The sequence below is a fragment of the Folsomia candida genome, unplaced genomic scaffold (assembly GCF_002217175.1).
Source record: "Folsomia candida strain VU population unplaced genomic scaffold, ASM221717v1 Fcan01_Sc003, whole genome shotgun sequence".
NCBI classification, from domain to species: domain Eukaryota; kingdom Metazoa; phylum Arthropoda; class Collembola; order Entomobryomorpha; family Isotomidae; genus Folsomia; species Folsomia candida.
Genome location: NW_019091195.1, coordinates 10,982,285 through 11,006,383, shown reverse-complemented (window position 1 = coordinate 11,006,383; position 24,099 = coordinate 10,982,285). Strand labels below are relative to the sequence as shown.

Here is a 24,099-nt window from a genome sequence, read left to right as displayed (position 1 = left end):
GAGTTATGTATGAAATAAGGCTACAGAGTGGCTGATGAATGCGATATCAGTTTTCGAGTCGATAACTATTAGTATAATTTGGTAAAAATGTTGTGATGTTTTATATATTTAGAATAATTTGAGTGCATATATGGAAAATCGACCATGCAGATCGAGTTACTTACTGGATTGCAGTCTGTCATCCACTTTAGTATTTATCCAAGGTACTCTCATTAAGTATTATGCTCTACTTTGCTCTCCCCTCTCCACTAATACCCGTCCTTCTTTATTAACCTAACCGAGGAATGAGTGAGTGGTATATACATGTGTAAGTTGGTGAAATACCCGGGTTCTCCTCTCCCGACGAGGAGTAAGTGAGCAGAATAAACCATTTTAAACCGAGAAAGTTGGTTCCGGGAAAATCAATAAGTTTCGCTGCTGCTGCGGCTGCTGTATTATAAACACAAATCCCCTTCCGACTATTGCATATTACGACTCTACTCCTACTGCAGTCGTCAGTCAGTAAAAACTAGTCAATTATTTCGGTGAACATTAGCTTCTTGTAATATTGTACTTGTTTTCAAAGAATCTCACAAATTATAATTTTACTCTGATACAAGTGAAAAAGTTGTGAATTTTACGAAATATCGCGATCGATAGTTCTAAGCAGTTGTGTATATACACAGTCGAATCGAATCGCGTGATGCAACGTTGTGCGAAACTTGATAAGTAGCTCATCACGACTTTAGGACAAGGTTATCAATGTCACCAATAGCACAGGTCAAATCCTGAACTTGTATTATAAGCAAGATGAACTTACTTATAAAAAAGCATTCATACATAAACTGCTCCATATCATAAAGTTTAGCTAGATATGGCATTCCATTAAATAGATCAAATTCAACCAGAAGCAATATTTTTATAAGAAAACTACGATATTTCAATGTTTTAGCCAGATTTTTTATCCGATTTTATCAAATAGAATAAAACATTATGTAGCAAAATCGAGGATTTGCCAGCTCAAATATTGTTGTGTTATAAACTGAAAATGGCTAGCAGTAGCAGCCCTTGTAGTGCAAATTGTAGCAGCGAATCTCTCAACAAAAGGCCATTTAATGTCCAAGATTCTCAGGATCAGGACGATTTCTCTCAGACTGATCCCTACCTGGACTCAAGATCAGGCCCCGACTTTGTCTACATAAACGAGAAACCTGTCGACGATGTGTCGTTAACATTTTTCTACCAGCCCAGGACACTTACAACTCTGTGCTTGGTGATTCTAGTCTTTGTCCAAGTGGCATTTCAACGGTAAGAACCGTAACCGCAGATTATGTAATTATTTTGCATCCTTTGGGAATCTTTAATATAAACTTATATGGATAAAGCGAAGGAAATATTTGTAATGTGGTAATGGAATTGATTCATGTGATGATGATTGATTTATACAGCGATGAGTCAAATATCCAAAACAATATCAGTTCAGGACTCACCTGCGTTGTTTTCTTCTTTATGATTTTATCCGTCTTAGCTTTTCCCAATGGTCCTTTTACTCGACCGGTGAGTAAATCAATTGGCTTCTTTGATAATTGGCATCCTCTGTAGATTTCCAATCACCTTAACCATACTTTAATGTGCTTTCTTATCGTGTGTATAGCACCCTGCTTTCTGGAGGATGGTCTTCGGTTTGAGTGTTCTTTACCTCCTTGCCCTCGTCTTCATCCTTTTCCAGAATTATGAGACGGTGAAAGAGATATTTTATTGGGTCGACCCTGAGCTTCGTAATTTTTCTATTAACACGGAAAAGGTTAGTCATTCTCACACTCCCACCTCCTGTCCAAACTGGTAGTGGTAATGCTGAATTGTTCCACATTTTTTGCTAAATTTGATTTTTTTATATGACAAGGAGTACGGCGTAAACTGTAGTGAAATAACGGTTGAGAGACTTTGGTCTCACGTGGATATCTTTGCATTTGCTCACTTTACGGGGTACGAAATAAACTTAGCAACAAATCATTAGTTGATTTAAGTACTCTTGATCGATGCCGGTATCATTGTTAGATGGATCATGAAAGCTTTGTTGTTACGCCATGTTGGGATTCTTTGGACGATTTCGTAAGTTTTTCAATTTTTAATTTTCCCATCTACTTATAAATAGCTTATTGGTATTAGCTTCTGTTTGAATTTGACCTTATATTTGCAATTGCAGTGTGACATGGGAAATAACTGAAATTGCATTTGCTCACTTGCTTCCTAATTTTGTGGGTAAGTTGTCACCGTTTGTTTTATTATTATTGTTAATTCTGGTCGACTCAAGGTTAACATAAAGTTCTATTATTGCGTTTACAGAATGCTGGTACGACTCTATTTTCCTGGACATTTTCATATGCAATGGGCTTGGAATCTGGGTTGGGATGAAACTGGTATGTAATGTACACACTTTTGAATATTTTGTTATCAGAGTTTCATTCTAACTTTTCATAAAATTTATTTAAAACCATTTGACAATATTTTGTCGTTTTTCCAGTGTAAACTTTTGGAGATGAGGGAATACAAGTTTGAATCAATAAAGTGAGCAAACCTAAAATACTTAGCATGCTATTTGTGAACAATGCTTGAATGTATCGATTTAATTTTATTAATTTCCATTCAATAGAACGATTCAAGGGACCACTAAGAAATTGAAGCGTGCAGTTCTACAGTTTACTCCCGAGAGTTGGATGCCGGTATTCGTCAAAAATAACTTTTTCATACAAACTTCAGTGTATGTTAGACATAAAATTTCATGTGGATGTTTTTATAAGGTACGCTGGCTGGACCCCTGCTGTAGCTATATGCGCTTTCTCGCCGTCTTGGAGCTTGTCATCTTCTGGCAAGTGGCAGAGTTGAACACATTTTTCATAAAACACATTTTCGAAACTCCGCCTGCTCACAATATTGTGCTCCTCCGACTGGCACTCCTCTCATTAATAGTTGCTCCATCCCTAAGGTAAGCTTTCAAAACCAAATTACCATCTTCCTACCTTCCAATGAATTCGAATTAGTTGGGATTGCTGGAAGCGTATAAAGATAATTAAACTGCGTTTCCAAGTTTTTTGGGTCTAAAGTTTCATAATCTCGAGTCTGAGCTACAATCAGCACATATTTATAATACACATGTAATTACACAACAGAGAGCACAATTCAATGAATCGACAAAATAAGAATGCATGCAATTTTGGTGTTACTCAATCCAATCAGAAGAAAGGCATAAAGACACGATAGTACTTTTGTGTGTTGTTTGGCATGAAATTTGGGAATGGTTGCTAGATCATGGGTTTGGTTTTGGTTACTTGGTTGGCTGGTTAATCTGTCTGGCCCATTGCATGTATCATGATCGGTGAAAGAATGGTAATTACCCAAAGAAGTGAGTTTAACCGTCTTGGAATGATGAAAAAGAATAAGGCAAACCAATCAATGAATTCATAGAGTCATGATCAAACTAAACTGTTGTTTCTCATGCAGTCTGACCATCCATCCATCCACACGACGAGTAGTAGTCTTTTTAGTTCTTCTTCTTCTGATAATATTCCTTCCTGTGGATTATTACTTCTTGATAATACTCTTCTCGATCTGTTCCCTCTTAATTGTCTTGATTTTCCAACAAACGGATTACGTGATGGGAGCCAACAATAAGAGCCAAAACCACGATATGGCTAAACAACTGTTCAATCTGACTCCAACATGAAGACCAGCCCCGTTTTCCGTAACATTGTTCTCTGTAATCATATCTTCTTCTGCGATGAGAGGTTTGGTTGGAAGATGCTCTGTTTACTAAAACTTGCTTTGTTCTTCGTGGGCTTATGTACATACACGCCAGCAGAGCTCACTACTTGGATAATTGATAGAAAAGTCGTTTGATTTGGGATGGAAAATAATAATGACTCGGTTTTGTACCGTCTTTGTGTGTGAGGTGCATGTGAAGAATGGTGGTTGGTTGGCCAGTGAATGATGTACATGGTTGATAGTCATCAGGAGTAGTAGCAGTCTCAAGTTGATGAGAAAATAGTAGTGCACTCGATCCTATCTCGACTCCTTTCACTACATCTCATCTTATTCCTTGACAAGTGAGACATATTTCAAGTTTTAATGTTCTCGTCTTGCATTTTTTCAAGCGGGGATGACCAGATATGCAAATTTATGACTCTGTTTACCCCTCCAATCTTTTAATTGCTGAAATTGGATTTCTGTGTATTTTTGCCCATATGGTGTATTACTGGAGCTTGCATGTACGAGTAAATACATGCACGAATCAGACCATAGTGAACGATTCCGATAGCATTATTTCGGAAATAAATTGACTTACCTACTTGTGACTCAATTCATATGAATGAACTTGCAAATAGGCAATGATATGAAAATATGAAAACTCGATATTGATCAGCTTAAATTTTTTTTCGAAGGTTGTAAACTTGTTGCTTTGAAATCTGATATTAAGATTAATCATCTTCTCAATTTGTCTGCAATATGTATGCGTAGATACTCATCTCACACAAACTACATTCCTTTTGTCTTACCCATGCAAAGTATTTCGTGTCTTACATATATTTCTCGATTTTACAGGCAATACTATGTGTTCTGCACAGATGCAAGATGCAAAAGGGTGGGAACACAGTGTTGGGTTTTGGGAGCAATCACTGCAACAGAGGCCATAATTTGTGCCAAATTTGGAAGGTATTAATTTATAAAGAAGTTTTTATGCTTTACAGATATTTATTAATTTTGTTGTATTGCACATAATTAATTTTAAGATATTCTGATTTTCCTTAGATCATTGTTGGGTCAAGCACAAATTCAGAACATCATTTTATGGCTTCTGATTCAACTCGTCCTCTCCATAGCATGTGTCACAATTTGTGTTCTCCGAGAACGGCGAGCTCAACTGCACCAGAAAAAGGTCAAATTGTCATGATCCTCCACTAGTCGAACGGGAAGATTCGATGAAAACAAGAGTGGTTTTGTGTGTGATATCATCACCTCGTCGTCCTTTAAAAAAAGAGTCCACACCACTACGAAAGAGTCAGTGGCATTTGGATTGGACAATTGCACTTAAGTATGTACCATGCTGATAAGATCTAGTAAAGCGACAAAGGAATCTCAAGAAAAGTGAGACATAAATATAAATCCTTAGTACGACAAAGATGCAATGCTCCCTCCTTTCCATACATAGTACGTTTCACATCCAGATTTCAGAGTGCGAAGCAACAAGAATTTGCAACCGCACTTACTTCTTCCCTGTCCCGTGGGTATGCGATCTGCCAAATCAACTTGATCATTTACGACCTGCACAGTCTACTATCTCATGAACAAAAATTATATCATGTCCTGTTAGACCAGCCATTCCCGAAAAAAATATATGTAAAAAATCTCAATACATAGTAAAAATCTTGTGATTTTTGTATTATTATATTGTCTCAATTGTGAGTAACATACTTAGCTCAAGTTCAATACGCAATCGAGTTTTGCCAAATTTTGATATTATTATTACTATTATGATCTAATTCTGACACGCTGCTCGGTAGGAATGTATGGAATAAATATGTCATGTATCTCATCATTCGAATCTCCTTGAAATTCAACACAAAGCAACATAATTTTAAAGTATGTATAATTTTGCTGTAAGAAGACTTTTGTGGACATGATTAATAAAAAATAAATAAAAGGAAGCAAAATGAGACGACGAAACTTCACCCCGACCTCTTTAGTTAGATCGCGTCGGTCGGTAGCCATCAGCTGAAAGATTGAGTCTCGAGTCGTCACAATAATAATAATAAAGTTGCTGCTGTATTAATTTGTGAGATGATGTAGATGATGGTGCAAGTCGAGTATGTGCATAGCAATGACTAAAAGGGAGTGAAAGAAAGGAAGAAAACTACTATTTATCGAAGGGATTGAAGGCAATATCTCGAGTTGTTTTAGTCTGTGATGCTGTGTACATATTAAGTGTAAAGATTTTCGGATTTGAATCTCAATGTCAGTCACTTTACTTCCACTGTACTATTATTAAGTAAGTGCATTCATTATTATTGCGTGCATACAGTAGTTGTTTGGTAGCTGAGTAGTGTTACTTTAAATCATTATTACGTGATGTCTGATTTGAAGTCTCTTTCTGAATACATACGATGCGTTAATTTTCTTGAGATTGTTGCCGAGATGCTCTCCTTGTTCCACACTTTTCATCTTGCTCTTCTTCTTCGCCATATGACCACACCACCAGTACGTACACAAGCACAGACTTACATACAAATTCCCATCAGAGGCAGAAAGAGACAGCGAGAAACAGCAGCCAACCACATTTTTTCACTTTTTATTCCGACTTGTACATGTCTGCCTGGTGGATATGCACACACGTATGAATCTGATTTGCCTGAGTGTGAGTAAGTGAATGCATCGAATAATAAAAATACAAAGCCACTTACTTTGGTTGGACGATCGGGCGTGGTAACTGATCCTGCAATAATAAAAGAACAATAATGCGAGCAGAGAGCAACAAGTAGCCTAATAAGTGGAGAGAAGAACCCTTTCCTTACAAAAGCTGGATCGCGTGGACTTCTTGAAGGAGATTCCGCTTGCCTACGATAATATGGTTTGGTTTGGTTGTTGTATAAGAGACGACTCATCGCACCTCCAACCACCTTTGGACCATCAGCTCCGTCTTACACTTTCGTGGTATACGTGATGCGATGAAATGCCATGTTATGTATTATTATGCATTAGCATTGTATGTGGGTAGAGAAGTTTATAGTTTAGTTAGGCAGCTCGTTAGTTAGTTGAAAAAACAGGTACTCTGGTTCTGAAACATTATCAGCTTCCTACCGTTTTCTGTTCCATCCAGTAGCACTCGATGAGTCCCCATGTGATCATCCTTCTCTTATTCTTAATCTCAAGTTGTCCGCCTGTATAATTTCATCCACTTGTTGTGCTTTCTACTCTTCTATATTGCTGGCAATCCTTACGCAGTCGACCCGAGGACACTCTCACCCATTCCGGTACAATAAGTTATTCTTGTCCAGGTGTGACGACCGAGTGTGTATTAGTTGACATTTAGTGTGCACCACGTAGGGAGAAAGTCCAGAGAGATTATGAGCTCCAAGTTAATCTCAAGTGAACCCAAGCTGAAACTGGACTGCTGTGTGACTGATGTAGAAACGGTTTGATTTGCTAGTGCTTGTTCTCAAAATGGAGACATTTGTTCTGATCCCTGAGCAGCTTTCCCTGCAACTGGAGAGTGAAAGTTTGACGGTGGTGGCCCACTGTCCCATCGTGCGCGGCTTCCGCTTCTCCCCTTTCCAGGGCACCCTCCGCACGGATGAGAAGCTGAGCCTGGTGGTGGAGCGGGGGCAAGGGGAGAGGTTTTGCTACTGGAATGGTTTCCGAGCCGCCAGTTGGGTCCGCTTTCTCCGCACCGCGTCGGAAATGAGTGCGGCCGTGAACCTCGTGGAGGTGATCACCCCCAGCGGTCAGATCATGTACGAGGTGAGGAGACCTGTGGACTCGTGGGAGGAACTCGTCCTTTACTCCCCCGACTCACCTCTGAACCTTGCCAAAGCCATCAAAGAAGCCATATTTGAGCAGACCATTAAAGGCGTAATTCTCGAAGTGCCCCTTGATCTCTCCACCTCTGTGTTTCAAAAGCTGGTGAGTGAAAACAGGGGCGATCTGGGTATCTTATCTTGCACCTTATCTACAGAAAAAGTAGCATCAAGTGTTGGATTAATTACATTTCAGCCAAACAGTTCTGACGACGGGGAATCTGACGAATGCTCAATCTCACCTCCTGTAATCTCAACTATTGCCAAAACAAAACGATCCCGATCCATGCTTCCATGTAAATCTTATTTCCACTCTTGGCTCCCTTCACAAAATTCTTCTCTTTTTTCATGGTTAGTTTTCATCAATATTTATCTTGCAGGCAGCGTTTGTGCCAAAGCCTTTGACCGTCCATCCCTTCTTAAGCGCCACATGCGGACTCACACGGGCGAGAAGCCACACGTAAGAAACTAACTTTTCTGTGCGATTTAAGTTAGCAAGTCTTTAACTTTGACTTATTTCATTTTCCAGGAATGCCTCGTCTGTGGTAAAAAATTGCGCTACGTTTTTATATTTTTTGCTTAAATGAGTAAATTTGCCTTTTGTCAATCACAGGGAAAGGATTTTCTACGAGTTCATCCCTAAACACACACAGAAGGATTCATTCCGGAGAAAAGCCTCATGTAACATTCAATAATCCTACTTATTTCGTTAACATGTATGGTTTCATGCAGCATGATTTCTTAAAAATAACTTTTCAGGAGTGTCCCATATGCCAGAAACGGTTTACAGGTGCGTAAGAACTTAACTATGCTATGATTTATTTCTCCGTCTCAGTCATCACCCTCGGGTGATCTATCATCCACAAATCTCACCCTGGGTGGGAGGCAGGATGAGCAAGTGGTAAATATCTCGTATTGTCTTTCACATACAGCGTCCAGCAATCTATATTATCACAGAATGACTCATGTGAAGGTAAGGAACAAGATCCATTATTTATTTTTAGCATTATGTTGGCGTTTAACCGCATGGTAATAAGATGCTCTTTTTCTTATTTCTTTCTTATAATTTTATTTGCAAATCGATATACATAATTGAACGCTTGTTACTCTGGTGGCTTGGTCAAGATCGACAAAATAACATAAGTAGAAAAAACAGGTTGCTTAAATTAAATTAGGTGTTGCATGAGTTTTATGGGATGTGTGTAGGATAGTATTTACGACAGACATGAAATTGAGATTGAAAGAGCACACAAAGAGCATGACATTTTATGATATTCAATATTGGACAAAATTTAAGGCGGAGGAGGACGAGGAAAATGGTTGCGAATGCCTATGTTGCCGTGCTCTATTTGAGCATTGGTTTTAATTGTTGGTTACACGGCCTTCATTTGCATATTGTTTAGTGCATAGAGATGCGATCGAACCAGATCCAATAATGATGGATGGATGGATGGAAGTGTACATTCTTGATCTGATCGTCGCATTGCATGATCACAACAACTCACAAATTGATTGGTTTGACTTTTCCATAACTAAATACTTGGCAATCACGGATCCTTGTTTGACTTTGATAGCTAGAAACTGGATCTTTATGATGCCAAAAGACACGCAAGGTTGGGCATAACATGTCCAGTCACTGCCATTTTTATGGAGATAAGGAAACAATTGATCGATCTGACAGAATGAAAATCTTTTGTGCTTGTGGATGCAAAGTTATTATCGTTATTTGTGCTCCAGATTGATATATGTAATGCGTGCTTAATGCTTATGAAATATTTGTCTGTTGCATTGTCAATGGAATGATCGGATGACATTGTTTGTTTGTTTCAATCACTTTAGTTTTTCGAGCTTTCGAAATCGCAATTATTTCTCCTTCAGGAGTAGTGAGAATTTTTTTAATTTGCAGAGAAATAATATGTATACCATAATGCATGGTTAAAATAATAATATTGGTCACACATGAGTCGGAATATACTTGTCCAATATTTTTTCAAATATGGGGGATGCGCATTATCACAAAGGTGAAAGTCCAAAATGAGACTTTTATTCTGTCAGTTTGAACTGAAATGTGAGACAATAAGAAAATACTGGGTATTCCAAAGTTGTTTGATTTTTATGGGATTTTGGTCCATAAAGTTTCATTTTGGCTTCGTGAGACTTTGAGAAGAGGTCAACTGGTATGACTGCAAGAAGCGGTTGGTTGTCCTGCTGCCTTGCTTGTTTCATGCCCCGTCAATAAGCGTCGTGTGAGATAATGATGCATGAAAATACCTTGATTTCACTGGAGTTTGCTTCTTCTTTCTTGCTCCTGTCTCTTGTCCATGCATGTGAGTGAGTCTGAGTGATGCCACGATAAGAATCAGGGCCTTCAAGGGTTTAAAACTTTTAAAGAGAGAAAACCGGTAAGTTAATAATCCATCAAAAAGTCGAGGAAAAAATGAAATAAACGAATCTTCCATCTGTTACTTTACTTGGGAAGAAGAAGATCTAGTTTTTGACTGTGAATGACTTGACTGCTACTGGTCGTGCATTTCTAACCAGTTTTTTTCACTCTCCAGCCCATCCAACCAATAGCCTCCGTCTCTCACTCAGTGATCACCCACAAGCATACGAAATAGATCACCCCAAATTCAACCTTGCTTATTAAACCCTTTACTTTACTCACTTTGCTATAATCAAGTGCCTCTCGTATCATTTCATCCCAATCGTTTTCTTTCCTTCGACCACTGCAGCCCAGTCAGGAGAAGAGGTTCAAGATACAGCAGCATCTTTGGCTCATCTGACTTGTCATGCAATCCGCTCTCCTTGTTCCCAGATAACTCATAAAAGTGTAATATCCGTAAACTGGAAAAGTTGAGGGAATGATTTTAATAATATGATCCAACTCTTATTTGTGCTCTAATGGATAGATCGAATACGTGTAGTCACATATCTCCATATCCACCCGTTGGATCTCTTGCTTCCTATTCTTTCCATTTCATGTGAAATTTACATTAGGAATAAGCAACAATGCTTCTTGTTTTTCCGAAACATTGATTTCCTTGCTCCTCGCTCCAGGCTTTTGCTGCATTAATTCAAGATTCAAACATTTCAGCCAAGCCCAAACTTAGTTATTTCACTTGCATGCACGAAAGAGGCCGATCCAGTTTTATTATCCACACCTGAACAACAATGAGAGAGTCTCCAGTAGAAATAAACATACGGGAAGATTCACTTCAGTCCAATTTAATACTAAAAATGAATGCCTTGCGTTACTTGGTTCGTTAGTAAATCCTTCATTTCATGTAACTCAGTAGCTGGAGCATTTACAGCATCCATCCACCCATTATTATGTATGATACCCGCACATATTAAGTACCTGTGTGTTTGTACAGGTTATCTTTCGACTGCTATTTTCCTGAATGTGTGTGTATCGAGTTCGGTTTGCCACGAGAGATGGTTTGGTATCATGATACATATAATATGTAACATATTCCTTGAGTAGTGAGTCAGGCCTCTGGGTATGCGCCATAAATTGGAAATCACGATTCCTTGGTCGAGAAGCTCAGTCAAATATGCGAGATGATGTGGTATGTATGTTGTCGGTGCGGTGCAGGGGTCAGAAGAAGTTTTCTCCCTCTTTAAAATACAGAAGCTCGAATCTCCTATTAATTACATGCTTCGAGAGATGATGAAGATGATTATAATCCGCTTCCTTCGTTCGTAGCTCTCTTTACTCGCATCTCTCAAATTTATCTTGCTCCACAAGATAATTTCATTCCTTCCTGACTTTTCCCATGATTTTCTACCCTCATGTCCCGATCCAAGAGAGAGATCATCAATTCCAAATCCGAAACAAAGCAAACTTGTTTCATATGCAAATCTCCATTTTGTTCTGATTCTTCTCGTTTCTCATCGTGGAATTACACGAGATGTAGAGGCAAATGATGGAACAAATTAAACCATAAATCCAGTTCAATATTCGAGAGCACTAAAGTGCAGGCACTAATAATCATTATATTGCTACTGGTGTGTATATGTATGTACTCTCTGATTGACTGGACTGTGTATCTGTCGGTTTGCACCTAATTTACTTTTGTTATTCATATCGTTACTACACTGAGCGATATTTTGTTGTTTTTGAAAAGTTGCTTGCTACTGCATGCATATGCCAAGATATTGATAAATTAACTTTTCACTGGTCTTTTGACAGACAGCAGTGAAGCCGTCTTCACATATATGTACATACACATGTGTAGCAAATAGTAATTAATGGTAAGAATGTGTTTGTGTACATACATATCTAAGAATAAGTACGCTCATGACGGATGCAGTTCTATTCAACGAGGTGGGACAATACTTACCTACTCTCAAAGAAGCCTTTGTATAACCATCACGTAGTAATGAGAATGTAAACGATATTAATTAGCTGCATGACTTTTCACTTACGTCTTCAGCAGTGACTATGTATGAGCAAGTAGTTCATGTAATCGTGTCTTTGTTGGCCTACTCATTCAATTATTTATTTACTCTCTCCCTTTACGCTCGCGCATGTAAAACTGTTTAGGAAAATGTGTGTGCCATGTTATGCAGACTGTGTCATAGGGTTTCTGTATACATAATAGTTATACTCGAATGATAATACTATAAATATTTCAAACACTTATTGGCTTATTTCCAGTAGTCCCATCACCATCACCATCAACTTTTCTCTTTGTCAGGATGAACAGTACACAATAAATAGACTTAAAAAATGAGATTGTCATCATGACATAATATAGTAGCTGATAAAAACACGGTAGTGATAGCATCATTGCATTCATTTAGGGAAACGAGGAGGAGATGATCTTCATTCTGATTCAACTAACTCCTTCGTATGTAGCGTTTTTATTATTTGCTGTCATATCGTAGCTGGTTTTCTTCGTTTGTTAAATACCGACCAAAGTGTACAACTTGGAGCATATTTCTTGATTTTGTGGGCTTCTTCTTCTTCTCGTCCAGTAACGAGCAGTGGAAGTAGTGCAAGAATTTTAAGGGGAATTAAATTTACTTTGCGCTCCTGATCCATTTGAGTGATAAGAGCAATTCCAGTGTCTCTCAAGAAAAAGAAAGAAAAAGTAATGAGCAGTCTGTTGTTTCCATCCATCCATAGGCACACCGTTTTTATTGAACAAAGGGCAAGGAAGGGGTGATCCCTTCTTCTTCGTCTCCTTCGTATACATATACCCATATTATTCCGTTCAATTATTGCCGTCTGCTGGCTATCCTTCGTATTTCATTTCTCCTGGTTTATGGCAATGAAATGACTGTTATCAATTTAGAGGAATTAAGGATGCACTCATTCCCGACTCATTTTGGTTTCCTTCCGTGACATGACTGACTGAGTCTTGTTGGCTGAACCGAATTTTTTCAGTTTTTTTTCCTGAAATTCAAACACATTAAACCAGCAGAGTTTCGTGTCTTATTACGTATGCAGCAGGTAGGCAGGTAACAGAAGCAGGTAGCAGAAAAGCTCAAAGCCAACATGATGCCATCGGTTTGATACAAGGGAGAAAGATAGCTTTTGCCCAGTATGGGTTTTACACAGGATGAAAATAAAGTAGCTTTTTAAGTAAGAGTGGACTTGTTAAGCTGGATGGAGAACTGGAAGCTGAGCCATTTCCATTTCGTTGTTGTTAAAAACTTGGACTTGTTACTCATACGAAAGCGATGACTTTACCTGAGAATTATTTAGAAAGACCAGGCGAAAGGAATATGTACGTACGTACGTGAGTGCAGAGAGTTTAGTGCATGAAGAGCATCACATCAGACAAAGCAGGAGATTTTTTTTTGTTCTCCGACCAACAACACAGGAGAAACGATATAGGGCTCCAATTAAGCAGCGTCCGAGGAACGCGCTCTGCATCGACAATTAGGTTCAATTTAATTGTATCGCATTGTGATGTGGTTCTGGTTTTGGTGGTGTGGTACCGCCCGACCTTATTATTATTATTTCCATGTTTTATTTTTTCTTAGAACTATATGCTCCTCATCCCATGCTCAACAACGAAGCACACATACGTATAGATATGTGCTTATAATCTCCCCATATCCTTTTCTGTCTCAAGTTTATCCATCCATCCATCTCTTTCTGCCTACGAGAATAATAATAATAAAGTACGACTGATACAATAAACCCACCAAACTGAAATCACATCGACTTCTTTACATCAAGCATTATTAATTCATCCCTCATGTAATCACATACTTTGGACTTTCTACAACCTGCATACACCTTATTCCCCTGCAGTTCAACAGTTTTCCACAATCAGCAGCAGCACTACTGTGTGTGTGTGCGGTGTAGTGTGGCATTTCAAATTTGCTACATATTCTATGATATAAATTAATGCAACCTGTTTCGTTTGTTCCTTGCATCGCCTTGGGACGTTTCTCAGACTAAAATCAAATTAAACTAGAGTATTTTCACATTCAACTCGAGTGGTGAAGATCCAGATTGAGACTTTGAGTATGAGGATGGAATCAAATCAGCATAAATTAATGGTGATGATGCTATATTCCGGCCTCTTTATTTGCCAACTATTTGCCAACTATTGACAATAGAGTAAGTTCATGCATGCCACGACCAGAAGGTAATAATATATGCATACATATGCGGTTGTAATAGAGTGATCAGAGCTTGATAAGGCTGTGCAAATTAAGACAGATACATGAATGTATGCATGCATATTGGAGCATTAAATAAAACTTGACATTTGATCCGTCATGATTTCTTCGTGGCGTATTCAGCAAACATAATACTTGTCCACAGTCGAGTTGCGAGAAGGTGTGATTGACAGGTCAGTCACACAGTTCATAAATCTGGTTTAGTCTTTGGCTTGGCGTGGCTATTAAATTATGATATCTGATGGATCACGTTGAACAATTTTGCCAATTGGGATCCGTATGTGATGCACTTCATTTACTGAGTATTGGACGAGACATGAAATACTCATTTAACTCACCTCTAAATAGATCGGTCATCGAAATTAAAATTTTAATAATGTGCTTTAATAGTTTGCAATGAATATAAATTGAATTCATTGTAATTATAACGACATCAATTGTTTATTTATTTTAGGAAAAACCTCACAAATGCAAGACGTGTAATAAAAGGTGAGTTAGTTTTACAAATAACCAGAAAAAAATCTCCTCGATTTACAGCTATATATGTATTTGTAATTGTCATGTTAATTTTCTTTCTAGTTTTCCTACCCCTGGGGACTTGAAGGTTAAAGCAGAATTATATTCTTTTAAAGCAGCATTCTCACAATCTCACATTTCTCTTTTTGTCTCCTCTCTGTCAATTCCTCCAATGTGCTAACCATGTAATTAACAAATCGCTTCCACATTTAGAGCCACGGGTACGTCCACTCTGGAACATGGCCATATCGATGCACCGTTTGCCGACGTGGCTTCTCAAAACAGACGAACCTTAAGAATCATTTATTCTTGCACACAGGTAAGTTCGGGATTAAAAAACAATCGGGTTACAGCTAGCATTTAGTTTATTTGGTTAGGATTTAAACCCGGGCCCCCAGAGGGTTTTAAGTAAGTTAAAACTTTTAACTCAGGAGATCTTGTCGTTGGATAGATCTTTAATCCTTGGCCCCTAAAAATTTCAAACTAAAACTCAACTACTCGATTAGATGGATATACCAGAACTACTAGTGTTCAATCAACTCTAATTTGGGTGGTCTCGCCCTTCACGTGAACGAAGGAAACCAGTAGCAGAGTAGAAATCCAATCATCCATCAGTCTCGTCCATTTCAATAGTTTGTGTGGTGCCTCCGCGTCGTATTCATACATACATAATATGCGTCCATAATTCTACAATCCTCATTAATTTGCCCACTTTCTTTCTTCCTTCGATATCTGCCATAATCTGCCCAGAACTGAAGACCACGGAAATTTATGCGTGTTGTGTGTGTCTTGATCTCACCTCCTCCTTCTCCTGTAATGAGATGCTATTAAAACTACTGTAAACTGCATATTATCACAAATTCTGGATTTGTTTTACATTTGCATGCAAACCACCATTAGAGAAACATCAAGCTAATTTGTTTAAGGTAGAAAAACTTGTAGTTATCTGCAAAAATCATGGTAATGCCAGCTTCTGGTGCTTAAATTGTTAGGTAATTAATAACAGACGAGTCGCTTTGATTTGCTTTGGCATGAAATGGTGAATTCCAACCAACTGACGCTTGATTCGACAAAAAATAAATCCTCAGACATATATTGAACTCTGACATGAGATATTGCTAGCATATTGTGTACGCTTCGTATTCTTGTTGTTGTACTTGACGGTGGACATTGGTTTACATAAAGAAATTTTGGAAAGAGGTGCCATGTGCATTTTGGATTTGTGAGTGACAAAGACAAAACCGACGACTTTTAGTTGTTCAAGTCCATATTTCTATTCCATCCACGAAGAGAAGTAATCCAAGTTGTTCTCGTTTGTGGTAATATAATCTGTTGTCTGCCTACCAGCCTGTAATTTACGAACGAACACTACGGATTCTCGACGGTTATAGTCTTTCTCTTCTGATACCAGTTGGCTTTTTACTTTTAATTGCGCCTACAAGACTTTTTCTGGTTTACTGCCTGAGACATGTAAATGACGATGATAAGTCGGAGGAAAGTGAATTGGATAAATAATGATGCTTAGTGACGGTTACGTTTACAAGGAGGGAGAACAATAATTTTGCATAAGATGCGTACCATATGTCATATGTGGAGTAAATAATCATCATGTTTCGTACATGAATAGCATGAAGACTTATTCCCCTCAGTTGGTGTGGCATCAAGAAAACGCCATAAGACAAAAGTGAAAAAAGGATATCGCCACTTAAAAGTTTAAGCAACAGTTTATATGACTTACTCGGATGAAGGAACGATTTTATGGCTGATGTGTAAAAGTTTGACTTTTGACATGAATGTGTGCATCCGAGATCACGTTCCAAGAGAGTTATTAGGTAGGCTCCTTACCATCACTTGCTTTATGGACAAACGGAAAGGAAGGAAGAAAGAAAGCGGTCGTCGTTCATAAATCTGCAGTTAATTCGTCGTCTTGTTAATTCAATTGTTAAGAAAGATTTGGTGAGCTGGATTAGCTTCAAAGTAAAACAGGTCTTATTTGTATTAACATATGATTAGTTATCTAAGAAGATGCTGACATAAAAAATCTACAAAATATGGCTACAAAGTGAAGTGATCAACTGATCTATGCAAAGTTCCAGCTATGCCATCAATACATATTCTATAATATAACCATATATCATCCAAATCATTTCTGTAGCTTGGTGAAGGCAAATTCTCTAACACGCATATGTAGAGGTATTAATGAGACTGGACTAGATCAGGCTGTGGACTGGTCGATTGTTATTGATGCGACTTCTTGAAGAAGAGAGATCGACTTGTAAGGAAACCACTTTTTATGTTGGTTTGTGAGCATGAAGGGATGTGTTTTAGTTTAGTGCTCTAATTAACCCATTATTTAGCCAAGGTGGTGAGGAGAATTCCAGTAGGTTGCATACTACATGAGGGAGGAAACCAATCATCCATTCACTATCTGTTGTTGCTCATTCTCCAATTCCTTGCTCCTCGTCGTCTGATCTCTGAGAGATAACGCTCTCCTTACTCGTCCTCGTCGTCATACTGCTTTCAGAGAGAGGGGAAGATAAGACGCACGAGAAGAAGGAAGGCAAATATAAGGAGAAGAACTTCTTCTTCTTCTTATGCTGTGCTGTGTTCTCTGCTGGCCTTGCCCATGCCCACTTCAAATAGTTCACCCAACTAATGTTTTATGAATATTTATAATCCTTATTCTTGTTACATTTTTTGTGCTTTTTTGCACCCCTCTCTCTCTCTCTCTCTCTGCTCCTGTTAGGTAAGCCCAGCACTACTGCTTAAGAAATAATTGGTTGGAAGGCTGTCCCAAAACCGGTTCTTGACATGCACTGTACTGAATCGGTAGCGCCCATCCATCCGTGTAATACCATATCCACTGGACTGAACTGGACCCTTAATTCTTCGTTCCTCTGAGACGGACTTGAGAATTATTCCATTTCTTCGAGTTGCACCTCTTCAAATCACGTCCCCATCCATCCTCACAAAACCACACCAAAAACCAGCCACCACAAGTGGGAGCTTGTTCTTCTTCATCTTCTCGTTGTCAATTGTCGAAAGCCACGTTTTTTAATGCGATGCACACGCACCACCCGTTGCACTGCTTTCATTTCGTAGCATAAAATGGGATAAAATGTTCCTCCTCTTCCAGCCGACGACCTCGCTAATAAAATGTTAATCCTTGCTCATACCCTGCAGCGGACACTTAAGTGTTAGATTCAATTGTGGTTATATACAACGAAGGAGTGTGCTTACTTTTGTTCTGTTGGGGTGAAAGGTCGATAAGCAGGTTGATGCAACACCACATATTGGACCGTAATGCACACAAGCCACAGATCAATGTAAATGCATCCAATTTATTAAATAGCCGGTGTTATTTTTCTCCTAAACTTGTATAATCTGATCGTTAGTAACATTGGTGAAAGCATACATGCAAATTTCACTGTATATTACGTAATTAGACTAGTCAAACTAATCCAAGTTGTAATTCCTTATTCGTAAGCGGTGACTGTACAATGGCCCAGACCAAGAAATCTTAAATTCAATCGAAATAAGCCTGAGAGATTGTTTTTAACGTCACATCTCACAACTTTCCCCGTTAGAATATAAAAGGCGAGGACGCTTTGACTGAAGGGGAATTTGAGACTCTGCTGAGATTGGGATGATGGATTGTGAAATACGTTGGGTGTGTGATGGGGTTGATATGAGACAGACCTGAGATTTTCACTGGTAGACTTAACAATAGTAGTCAATCATCGTCTATTTTCTGGATTAATCTGATCATATTTAATTTTGTGTTTGTATTTTTTATCAGGAAACAAACCGCACGCTTGTCATTTCGAGCAATGCAATAAGCGATTTGCCCTGGCATGCAACCTCCGAGCACATTTGAAAACGCACCAGGACGACGACCCGGACAACACGTCCCTTCTCATGGAGTCGCAGACTGAAGAAGACGAATCCGAACAAGCTCTCGTAGAACTCATAAACTGACACGGGCTGACTTTTAATGATTATTGTCGCCTCTCGAACTGCTACTATTATTATTTTTATTATTAATTCCAAATTATAGTTATGCACCCCTCACACAATGCACAACCATGCACGCTCAAGTAAATATATAATGTATGTGCTCAACAGTTTGTTATTATCTCGATGTCGCAGGAATGTATTTATGACATTTGTTGTTTTATGTCTGCCAATGTTATTTAAATTTAACCTTTATGAACTGCTATTTGATATTACATATTATTTAGTACGCAATTTTGCAAAATACTCAAATTATTATCATAACTGCATAAAAATGTTGGTTCCTCATTTATAGTAGGAACAGAAAGGCCTGTGTTCATATTCTCAGTTTGATAAATACGGTGGTGGATGGAGGAGAAAGTGAAAGTCCAAATGATTTTGCCAAATATTCTGTACACGAGCTTAAGGGGTCTTGTATTGTAGCTTTCAACTGGCTAAATTGTAACGCTAACAATAATATACATAAAGTATCAACTGTAAACCGTACACGTATGCTTAAAATTTGATAAGTGAGAAACCGAAAATGACTTTTTTGTCACACCTTTTTGTAAAATACAAATAAAAAATAATTAATTGCAAATCGAGTGAGATTTAAGTACTTATATTCCTCTCTAGGAATTCTAACCCAAGCCGATTTACTTTAAAACTTGTTCATAAATGGACAACATCGGTCTTTGTCGACTCGAGATGAAGTATTTTAAGTTGTGGGGACAAATTTTATAAATTATGGTAAAACGAAGATCGAAACATATGAAGTCAAATTGACAAATATTTTTCAGGGTCAAACCGGTTTTACAAATCAGTCGATTTTTTTAGACGTTCATGCTGAATGTTCATCAAATATTTGCCCATGGAGCCAAATGGTTCCTTCCTTGTCACTTGCATATATATTATGTAAGTGACCTGATAAAGTTACTGACTCGGGATATATAAAGTATGCACTCTAGGTTTTCAATTTATACTTTACAATAATATTGTGAAATTTATTTCGAGGTTATAATCAATTATAACAGAAATTTTGATAATTAATCGACTAATTTAATCTTTATTATTTGAGTTATCGTTATCTTTAAAAGTCATTGTTGCCAACAGCAAATCTTGCAAAAACAGACTCTGGTCGGGATTCAAATCTTTTCTTCTTTGTGAATCTAAACATCTAAAAAAAATACTAAAATTAGAATGGCTCAAGATTATGTCAACACGTCATACTTTTCAAATAAGCAGCTAAGACTTACTTATCCAGAAGAAATTGATGCTTCTCGACTTTTTGGTTACTCGAAGATTCGACAGGATTATTTGGTTGTAATGTGGCCCCGGCTTCACTGAGAATGATAGCCTGGCCACCAGGAGGTGGGGGAAAGACACTGCGACGAGCCCCTGACGTCGTACCTCCTTGAGCACCGTTCGCTTGCTGACTGCTGCTCGCGGCATGGCGATGTTGATGCAGAAGGCGATCATAAGGTACTGCCGCAGCTCGACGGACACCTTCATAAAATAAGAACAAAACATATGAGGAATATGAAGTTACGAAGGAACTAAATGCCAATTATCCATACCTGATAATTGAGATAGAAGCTCGGCAATGGGGTCAACAGTTTCACGGGCTCCTGATGGACTATAAAATCAAAATATGTATTATGAATAAATACGATTTTCTTACTATTTATGCACTAACCCTGATGGGGACAATCCACCAGAACTAAAGTGCATATTTGGCCGGCGACCCCTTCCGACTCCTAATGTTCTAGACGGTTGTTGCACCCTTCGAATACTATGACGAGCGGATGGAGCATCTTCAACATAATCTGAAATATTTTAATTTGGAATATTTATTGGTGGTTGGTTTTTACCCCTTAAATTGAAATTAAAATATGGGACTCACTGTCGCGTGGCTGTTGTCGATGTTCTATTGTCAGCTGAAAATTTAAATATAAATACGATAAATGCATAGAATTCGGAGTACTTAAATTTATACACTTGTAACAAAGTAACTTACGTGCGATGTAAAGTCGTCTGTTACCTATAATAAAAATAAAGAACTACTAAGCACAGTTATAATAAAATTAAAACGCATTAAATTATTATTAAACTATTCTTTTTGCCAACAAAATCCCCAAACCCAAAGATTCCTTGAACTCTTACTGACAGTTGAAACTGAATACTCCTTTCTCGCGTTCCACCATGATAACCAACCAATGCCACATATCCCCACTATAACCTAGGTCCATTGCCATAAATTATACTCTCTACATAAACTCAAGCATCACAAGGAACGCGACGTGAATTAAAGAAGAGATGTAGTACAATGATGACCAGAAAAGCCAGGACGGAAGAACAAAATTAATACAACCAACAGCGGACAGCAACAACTTATAGCATTCCTTCCAGCGAAAGAAAATCACAAAAGATGTACATCAATATTAATTGGATACAACCCTCAAACCCATAGGTTAGTTGGCTTGTTGAAGGGGTTCCTTTTAAAACAGCTCAAGACGGCAAAGAAGTAGAATGTTTCTTTTCAAATTTGTATTATATAACAGAACAGAATAAGACAAATGAAAGTACGTAATGAAATTGTGAATTGTAATAGAAACCACTCACTAGATTTGGTTCGCCTCCAGGCATTGACGCGCAAATTGGACATACCTTGGCCAAAAAGTTAAAAACAAAACGTTTCATATAACCACTTTAGCCTACAATAAAGGGAAGCGCAAGAATTTTACATTATAAATACTTACCACTTCAGTAGTGCAACTTTGATGCTCTGCAGTAACATGACTTTGGAGTTCTGTTTCTGTCAACCCCAGTCGACCACAAATCGGACAAGTTAACGAGTGGGCCATGACGTCTACTGCTGACTCACCACTATAATATAGATCTGTTAAAACAATACAAGGACAAATTAGTAAATAAATTACCTGTTCTTCATTATTTGAATCATTATAAGCATTAGTACTCGAAACGTTATGTATTTGTAACTTACCAAAGTCACTGCGACTTAAAATACACTGCACAGGATGATCTGGTGAGTGTCGCGATGTGGATGCAGATGATTCAAAGCAACTAGCACACAGGTCGTAATCGTAACATCGTAAACATTTATACCGTCTTCCTTTGAAGTTATTTTTCAAACATGCATCACAACTCACTCCTGTAAAAATAATAGAAAAATTAGAAATTACATAATACATTGTGTATAGCAATTTAACTTCACTTCTTTATATGACCTTCTTTGTTTATCAATTAATTAATATTATTATAATTACCTTCATGACGGGACATTGCTTGATGGACGAACACTTCACTTTACGCACAAACTTTCACTACTACAACGAAAGTGACTCATTTAGCACTATAATATCTGCGAATCTGTCTTTCTTTTCTTGACTAAATATGTAATTGCAATAATAGGTTATTACTTTTCGGTTATTTTTATGAATCTCTCAAACGAATAGTAAAATCGTAGAATTTACTATTCGTAATACATAATAATATTGTTTTATTCACCATTCACTTTCTTTTCTCTGCTAGTTTAGGAAGTTGGTGTGACGATTCTCCGGAAGTGGAACGAAAACAACCTTTTTTTGCAGGGATGAGATCTTATTATTATCGTGTCGTAAATTTACTACATTATTGATCATTTATTATGTGTTATACGTGATTGTTGTCATTCTTCTCATGTCTCACTCGCTCAACTGATCGCAGTACAGTCACCGTAAAATCTGATTCGCCAATTCACTTACTTTCTTTCTGCAGTTATGCAGCTCTTCTTGCACTGTGTGACAGGCCAATTTCAATGATTTTCTTTTGGCAGTGAGACCAAAGTTTGGCGGTGGGACTGGCGGAGCTGGTACATTTAGTCGTCGAGAGATCTCAGGTCACTCTGCTGACCTCTCCCGGCCGTCGCGCAATCCCACCCCGTGCTTCATGCAGGGATGCCACTCCATGGGGACCTCCACATCACGGATGCTAATTAAAACTTTCAATTGTTATCTCAGTTCTACAAAAAACTATTAAATCCACTAATGACAAAATGCCTCTAGTTAGTAAGAATCCACGGAATGCATGATTGAACCTTAGCATCAAATTTGGCAACTCTGCTTTGTGGCTCCAATTTAGAATCTTATTTCACTTTCGTGCAGGCCGACGACGACTGTTCTATTTCTTCAATTTCCTAATTTCGTTTATCAGAAATTTGGTAAGTGTTTGTGTGACCAATTTTTGTGTAAAATTTTTTTCGTACTTGTATAGATTATGATTGTTTTGGGGTTGCGAATTTAGTGTCCTTTATATCAGATTTTTTAACTTGATTTAAAATTGGTGTAGTTGGTAATTATTAGTTTCCTACGTTCAGTGTGCATCGTGGTTTTAAATTTGCAACATTCTTATGTTAAATCGAGTCGCTAATTTATATTAATTTTGACTTGTTGTTTGTTACAGACAGGAAAATTCAACATAAAGCCGAATCAAAATGCAGTTGTTTGTAAGAGCTCAACAACAGCACGTGGTGGACTGTGAAGATAATGAGACCATCAGATCACTCCGAGTAAGAAAAATTTCAAATTGATTAAAATTAAAATTAGTAAAATTACCGTAAATTACTATAAATTTTAAGTACCGTTCCAAGAGCTGCTTCTGCTCTAAAATATATAAGAAATATTGGAACTGAACATATAGAAATATAATGTCGCTTCTAAAGTCAATACATTTTTATCTTTTAGGACAAAGTAGCAGAATTGGAAGGGGTTAGCGAAGCGGACTTGCTCCTGTACGCCAACGGTTCTCCTTTGGAAGATGAGATCGTTTTAGGATCCCTGTCCACTCAGATGATCGAGGCAAACGTAGCCTTGTTGGGAGGAAAGGTTCACGGATCCTTGGCTCGAGCTGGAAAGGTGAAAGGTCAGACCCCAAAGGTTGAGAAACAAGAGAAGAAGAAGAAGAAGACTGGGCGAGCCAAGCGACGATTCCAGTACAACCGAAGATTTGTTAACATTGTCCAAGGATTCGGTCGCAAACGTGGACCCAATGCTGCCCCCGTCTCTTAATTAATTCTTGTTACGACAACCTGACGATGAATAAAGTCATCTTTATTAATTAAAACAGCATGAAGCCAAGTTGTTGTATTATATATACATTTGTTTGGTCATTAATTAATTAGTTTGGAGCTACTACTATAAAATTGTACAAATCATGAAGAAACGTTAGGAAAATGGCTATAGCCTGTGCAACGAATTAGCAAATACCTTTGCATGATTTTATTTTTTCTTTGCAGCAGTGCAACAGTTTAATAAGAAAATGTGCACCTTGGGGCCCTATGTAAAACCCTACTTCTAAACCATATGTAGTTTTTTTAAATTTTAAATGATATATGTAAATGATG

General features: G+C 37.9%; 4 protein-coding genes and 1 long non-coding RNA gene across 8 annotated transcripts; 3 read left to right on the top strand and 2 right to left on the bottom strand.

Annotated features, from left to right (window-relative positions):
• Positions 1 to 191: 191 nt before the first annotated feature.
• LOC110846980 (phosphatidylserine synthase 1) lies at positions 192 to 5,692 on the top strand. 2 transcript variants are annotated; one of them, XR_004834410.1, is made up of 13 exons: positions 192 to 1,287; positions 1,428 to 1,536; positions 1,634 to 1,783; positions 1,883 to 1,965; positions 2,038 to 2,091; positions 2,186 to 2,241; positions 2,326 to 2,399; positions 2,504 to 2,547; positions 2,633 to 2,702; positions 2,781 to 2,965; positions 4,579 to 4,689; positions 4,786 to 5,121; positions 5,202 to 5,692. XR_004834410.1 is itself a non-coding variant. In XM_022093817.2 (12 exons), exons 1-12 carry the CDS (start codon positions 1,028 to 1,030, stop codon positions 4,925 to 4,927), a joined length of 1,338 nt encoding a protein of 445 aa, XP_021949509.1. In that variant the 5' UTR covers positions 192 to 1,027; the 3' UTR covers positions 4,928 to 5,692. The 2 variants fall into 2 exon arrangements, 1 of the variants encoding a protein (XP_021949509.1); XM_022093817.2 differs by having other exon boundaries at positions 4,786 to 5,692.
• Positions 5,693 to 6,013: 321 nt separating this feature from the next.
• Positions 6,014 to 6,466, bottom strand: LOC118434977. The gene is made up of 2 exons (XR_004834411.1): positions 6,435 to 6,466; positions 6,014 to 6,346 (listed from the first exon to the last, which is right to left on the bottom strand). It is a non-coding gene; the product is annotated as an uncharacterized LOC118434977 (long non-coding RNA).
• Positions 6,467 to 6,819: 353 nt separating this feature from the next.
• On the top strand, positions 6,820 to 19,299 carry LOC110846979 (zinc finger protein 771). The gene is made up of 11 exons (XM_022093816.2): positions 6,820 to 7,653; positions 7,744 to 7,843; positions 7,928 to 8,007; positions 8,077 to 8,092; positions 8,161 to 8,228; positions 8,307 to 8,337; positions 8,480 to 8,520; positions 14,644 to 14,678; positions 14,769 to 14,793; positions 14,919 to 15,024; positions 18,505 to 19,299. The coding sequence occupies exons 1-11, from the start codon at positions 7,195 to 7,197 to the stop codon at positions 18,681 to 18,683; spliced, it is 1,140 nt and encodes a 379-aa protein (XP_021949508.1). The 5' UTR covers positions 6,820 to 7,194; the 3' UTR covers positions 18,684 to 19,299.
• A 368-nt stretch (positions 19,300 to 19,667) lies between these two features.
• On the bottom strand, positions 19,668 to 22,520 carry LOC110846182 (E3 ubiquitin-protein ligase KCMF1). Of its 3 annotated transcripts, XM_022092837.2 has the most exons (11): positions 22,227 to 22,520; positions 21,986 to 22,106; positions 21,703 to 21,870; positions 21,458 to 21,597; positions 21,321 to 21,371; positions 20,716 to 20,739; positions 20,602 to 20,635; positions 20,395 to 20,524; positions 20,276 to 20,334; positions 19,955 to 20,204; positions 19,668 to 19,875 (listed from the first exon to the last, which is right to left on the bottom strand). In XM_022092837.2, exons 2-11 carry the CDS (start codon positions 21,999 to 22,001, stop codon positions 19,758 to 19,760), a joined length of 990 nt encoding a protein of 329 aa, XP_021948529.1. In that variant the 5' UTR covers positions 22,002 to 22,106; positions 22,227 to 22,520; the 3' UTR covers positions 19,668 to 19,757. The 3 variants fall into 3 exon arrangements, with proteins under 3 accessions (XP_021948529.1, XP_035705733.1, XP_021948530.1); XM_035849840.1 differs by having other exon boundaries at positions 21,986 to 22,520; XM_022092838.2 differs by having other exon boundaries at positions 21,321 to 21,365; positions 21,986 to 22,518.
• A 236-nt stretch (positions 22,521 to 22,756) lies between these two features.
• On the top strand, positions 22,757 to 23,828 carry LOC110846460 (ubiquitin-like protein FUBI). The gene is made up of 3 exons (XM_022093227.2): positions 22,757 to 22,917; positions 23,160 to 23,265; positions 23,441 to 23,828. The coding sequence occupies exons 2-3, from the start codon at positions 23,191 to 23,193 to the stop codon at positions 23,762 to 23,764; spliced, it is 399 nt and encodes a 132-aa protein (XP_021948919.1). The 5' UTR covers positions 22,757 to 22,917; positions 23,160 to 23,190; the 3' UTR covers positions 23,765 to 23,828.
• The last annotated feature ends 271 nt before the right edge of the window (positions 23,829 to 24,099 follow it).

Coding starts and splice junctions, on each gene's coding strand:
- LOC110846182 (XM_035849840.1), bottom strand. Junction 21,598..21,702: donor TTTAAGTCGCAGTGACTTTG/GTAAGTTACAAA, acceptor TTGTTTTAACAG/ATCTATATTATAGTGGTGAG. Junction 20,335..20,394: donor GGTGGATTGTCCCCATCAGG/GTTAGTGCATAA, acceptor TTGATTTTATAG/TCCATCAGGAGCCCGTGAAA.
- LOC110846980 (XM_022093817.2), top strand. CDS start 1,028: ATGGCTAGCAGTAGCAGCCCTTGTAGTGCAAATTGTAGCAGCGAATCT. Junction 2,092..2,185: donor GGGATTCTTTGGACGATTTC/GTAAGTTTTTCA, acceptor TTGCAATTGCAG/TGTGACATGGGAAATAACTG. Junction 2,242..2,325: donor CTTGCTTCCTAATTTTGTGG/GTAAGTTGTCAC, acceptor TTGCGTTTACAG/AATGCTGGTACGACTCTATT.
- LOC110846460 (XM_022093227.2), top strand. CDS start 23,191: ATGCAGTTGTTTGTAAGAGCTCAACAACAGCACGTGGTGGACTGTGAA. Junction 23,266..23,440: donor AGACCATCAGATCACTCCGA/GTAAGAAAAATT, acceptor TTTATCTTTTAG/GACAAAGTAGCAGAATTGGA.
- LOC110846979 (XM_022093816.2), top strand. CDS start 7,195: ATGGAGACATTTGTTCTGATCCCTGAGCAGCTTTCCCTGCAACTGGAG. Junction 7,654..7,743: donor CCTCTGTGTTTCAAAAGCTG/GTGAGTGAAAAC, acceptor ATTACATTTCAG/CCAAACAGTTCTGACGACGG. Junction 8,521..14,643: donor ACAGAATGACTCATGTGAAG/GTAAGGAACAAG, acceptor TATTTATTTTAG/GAAAAACCTCACAAATGCAA.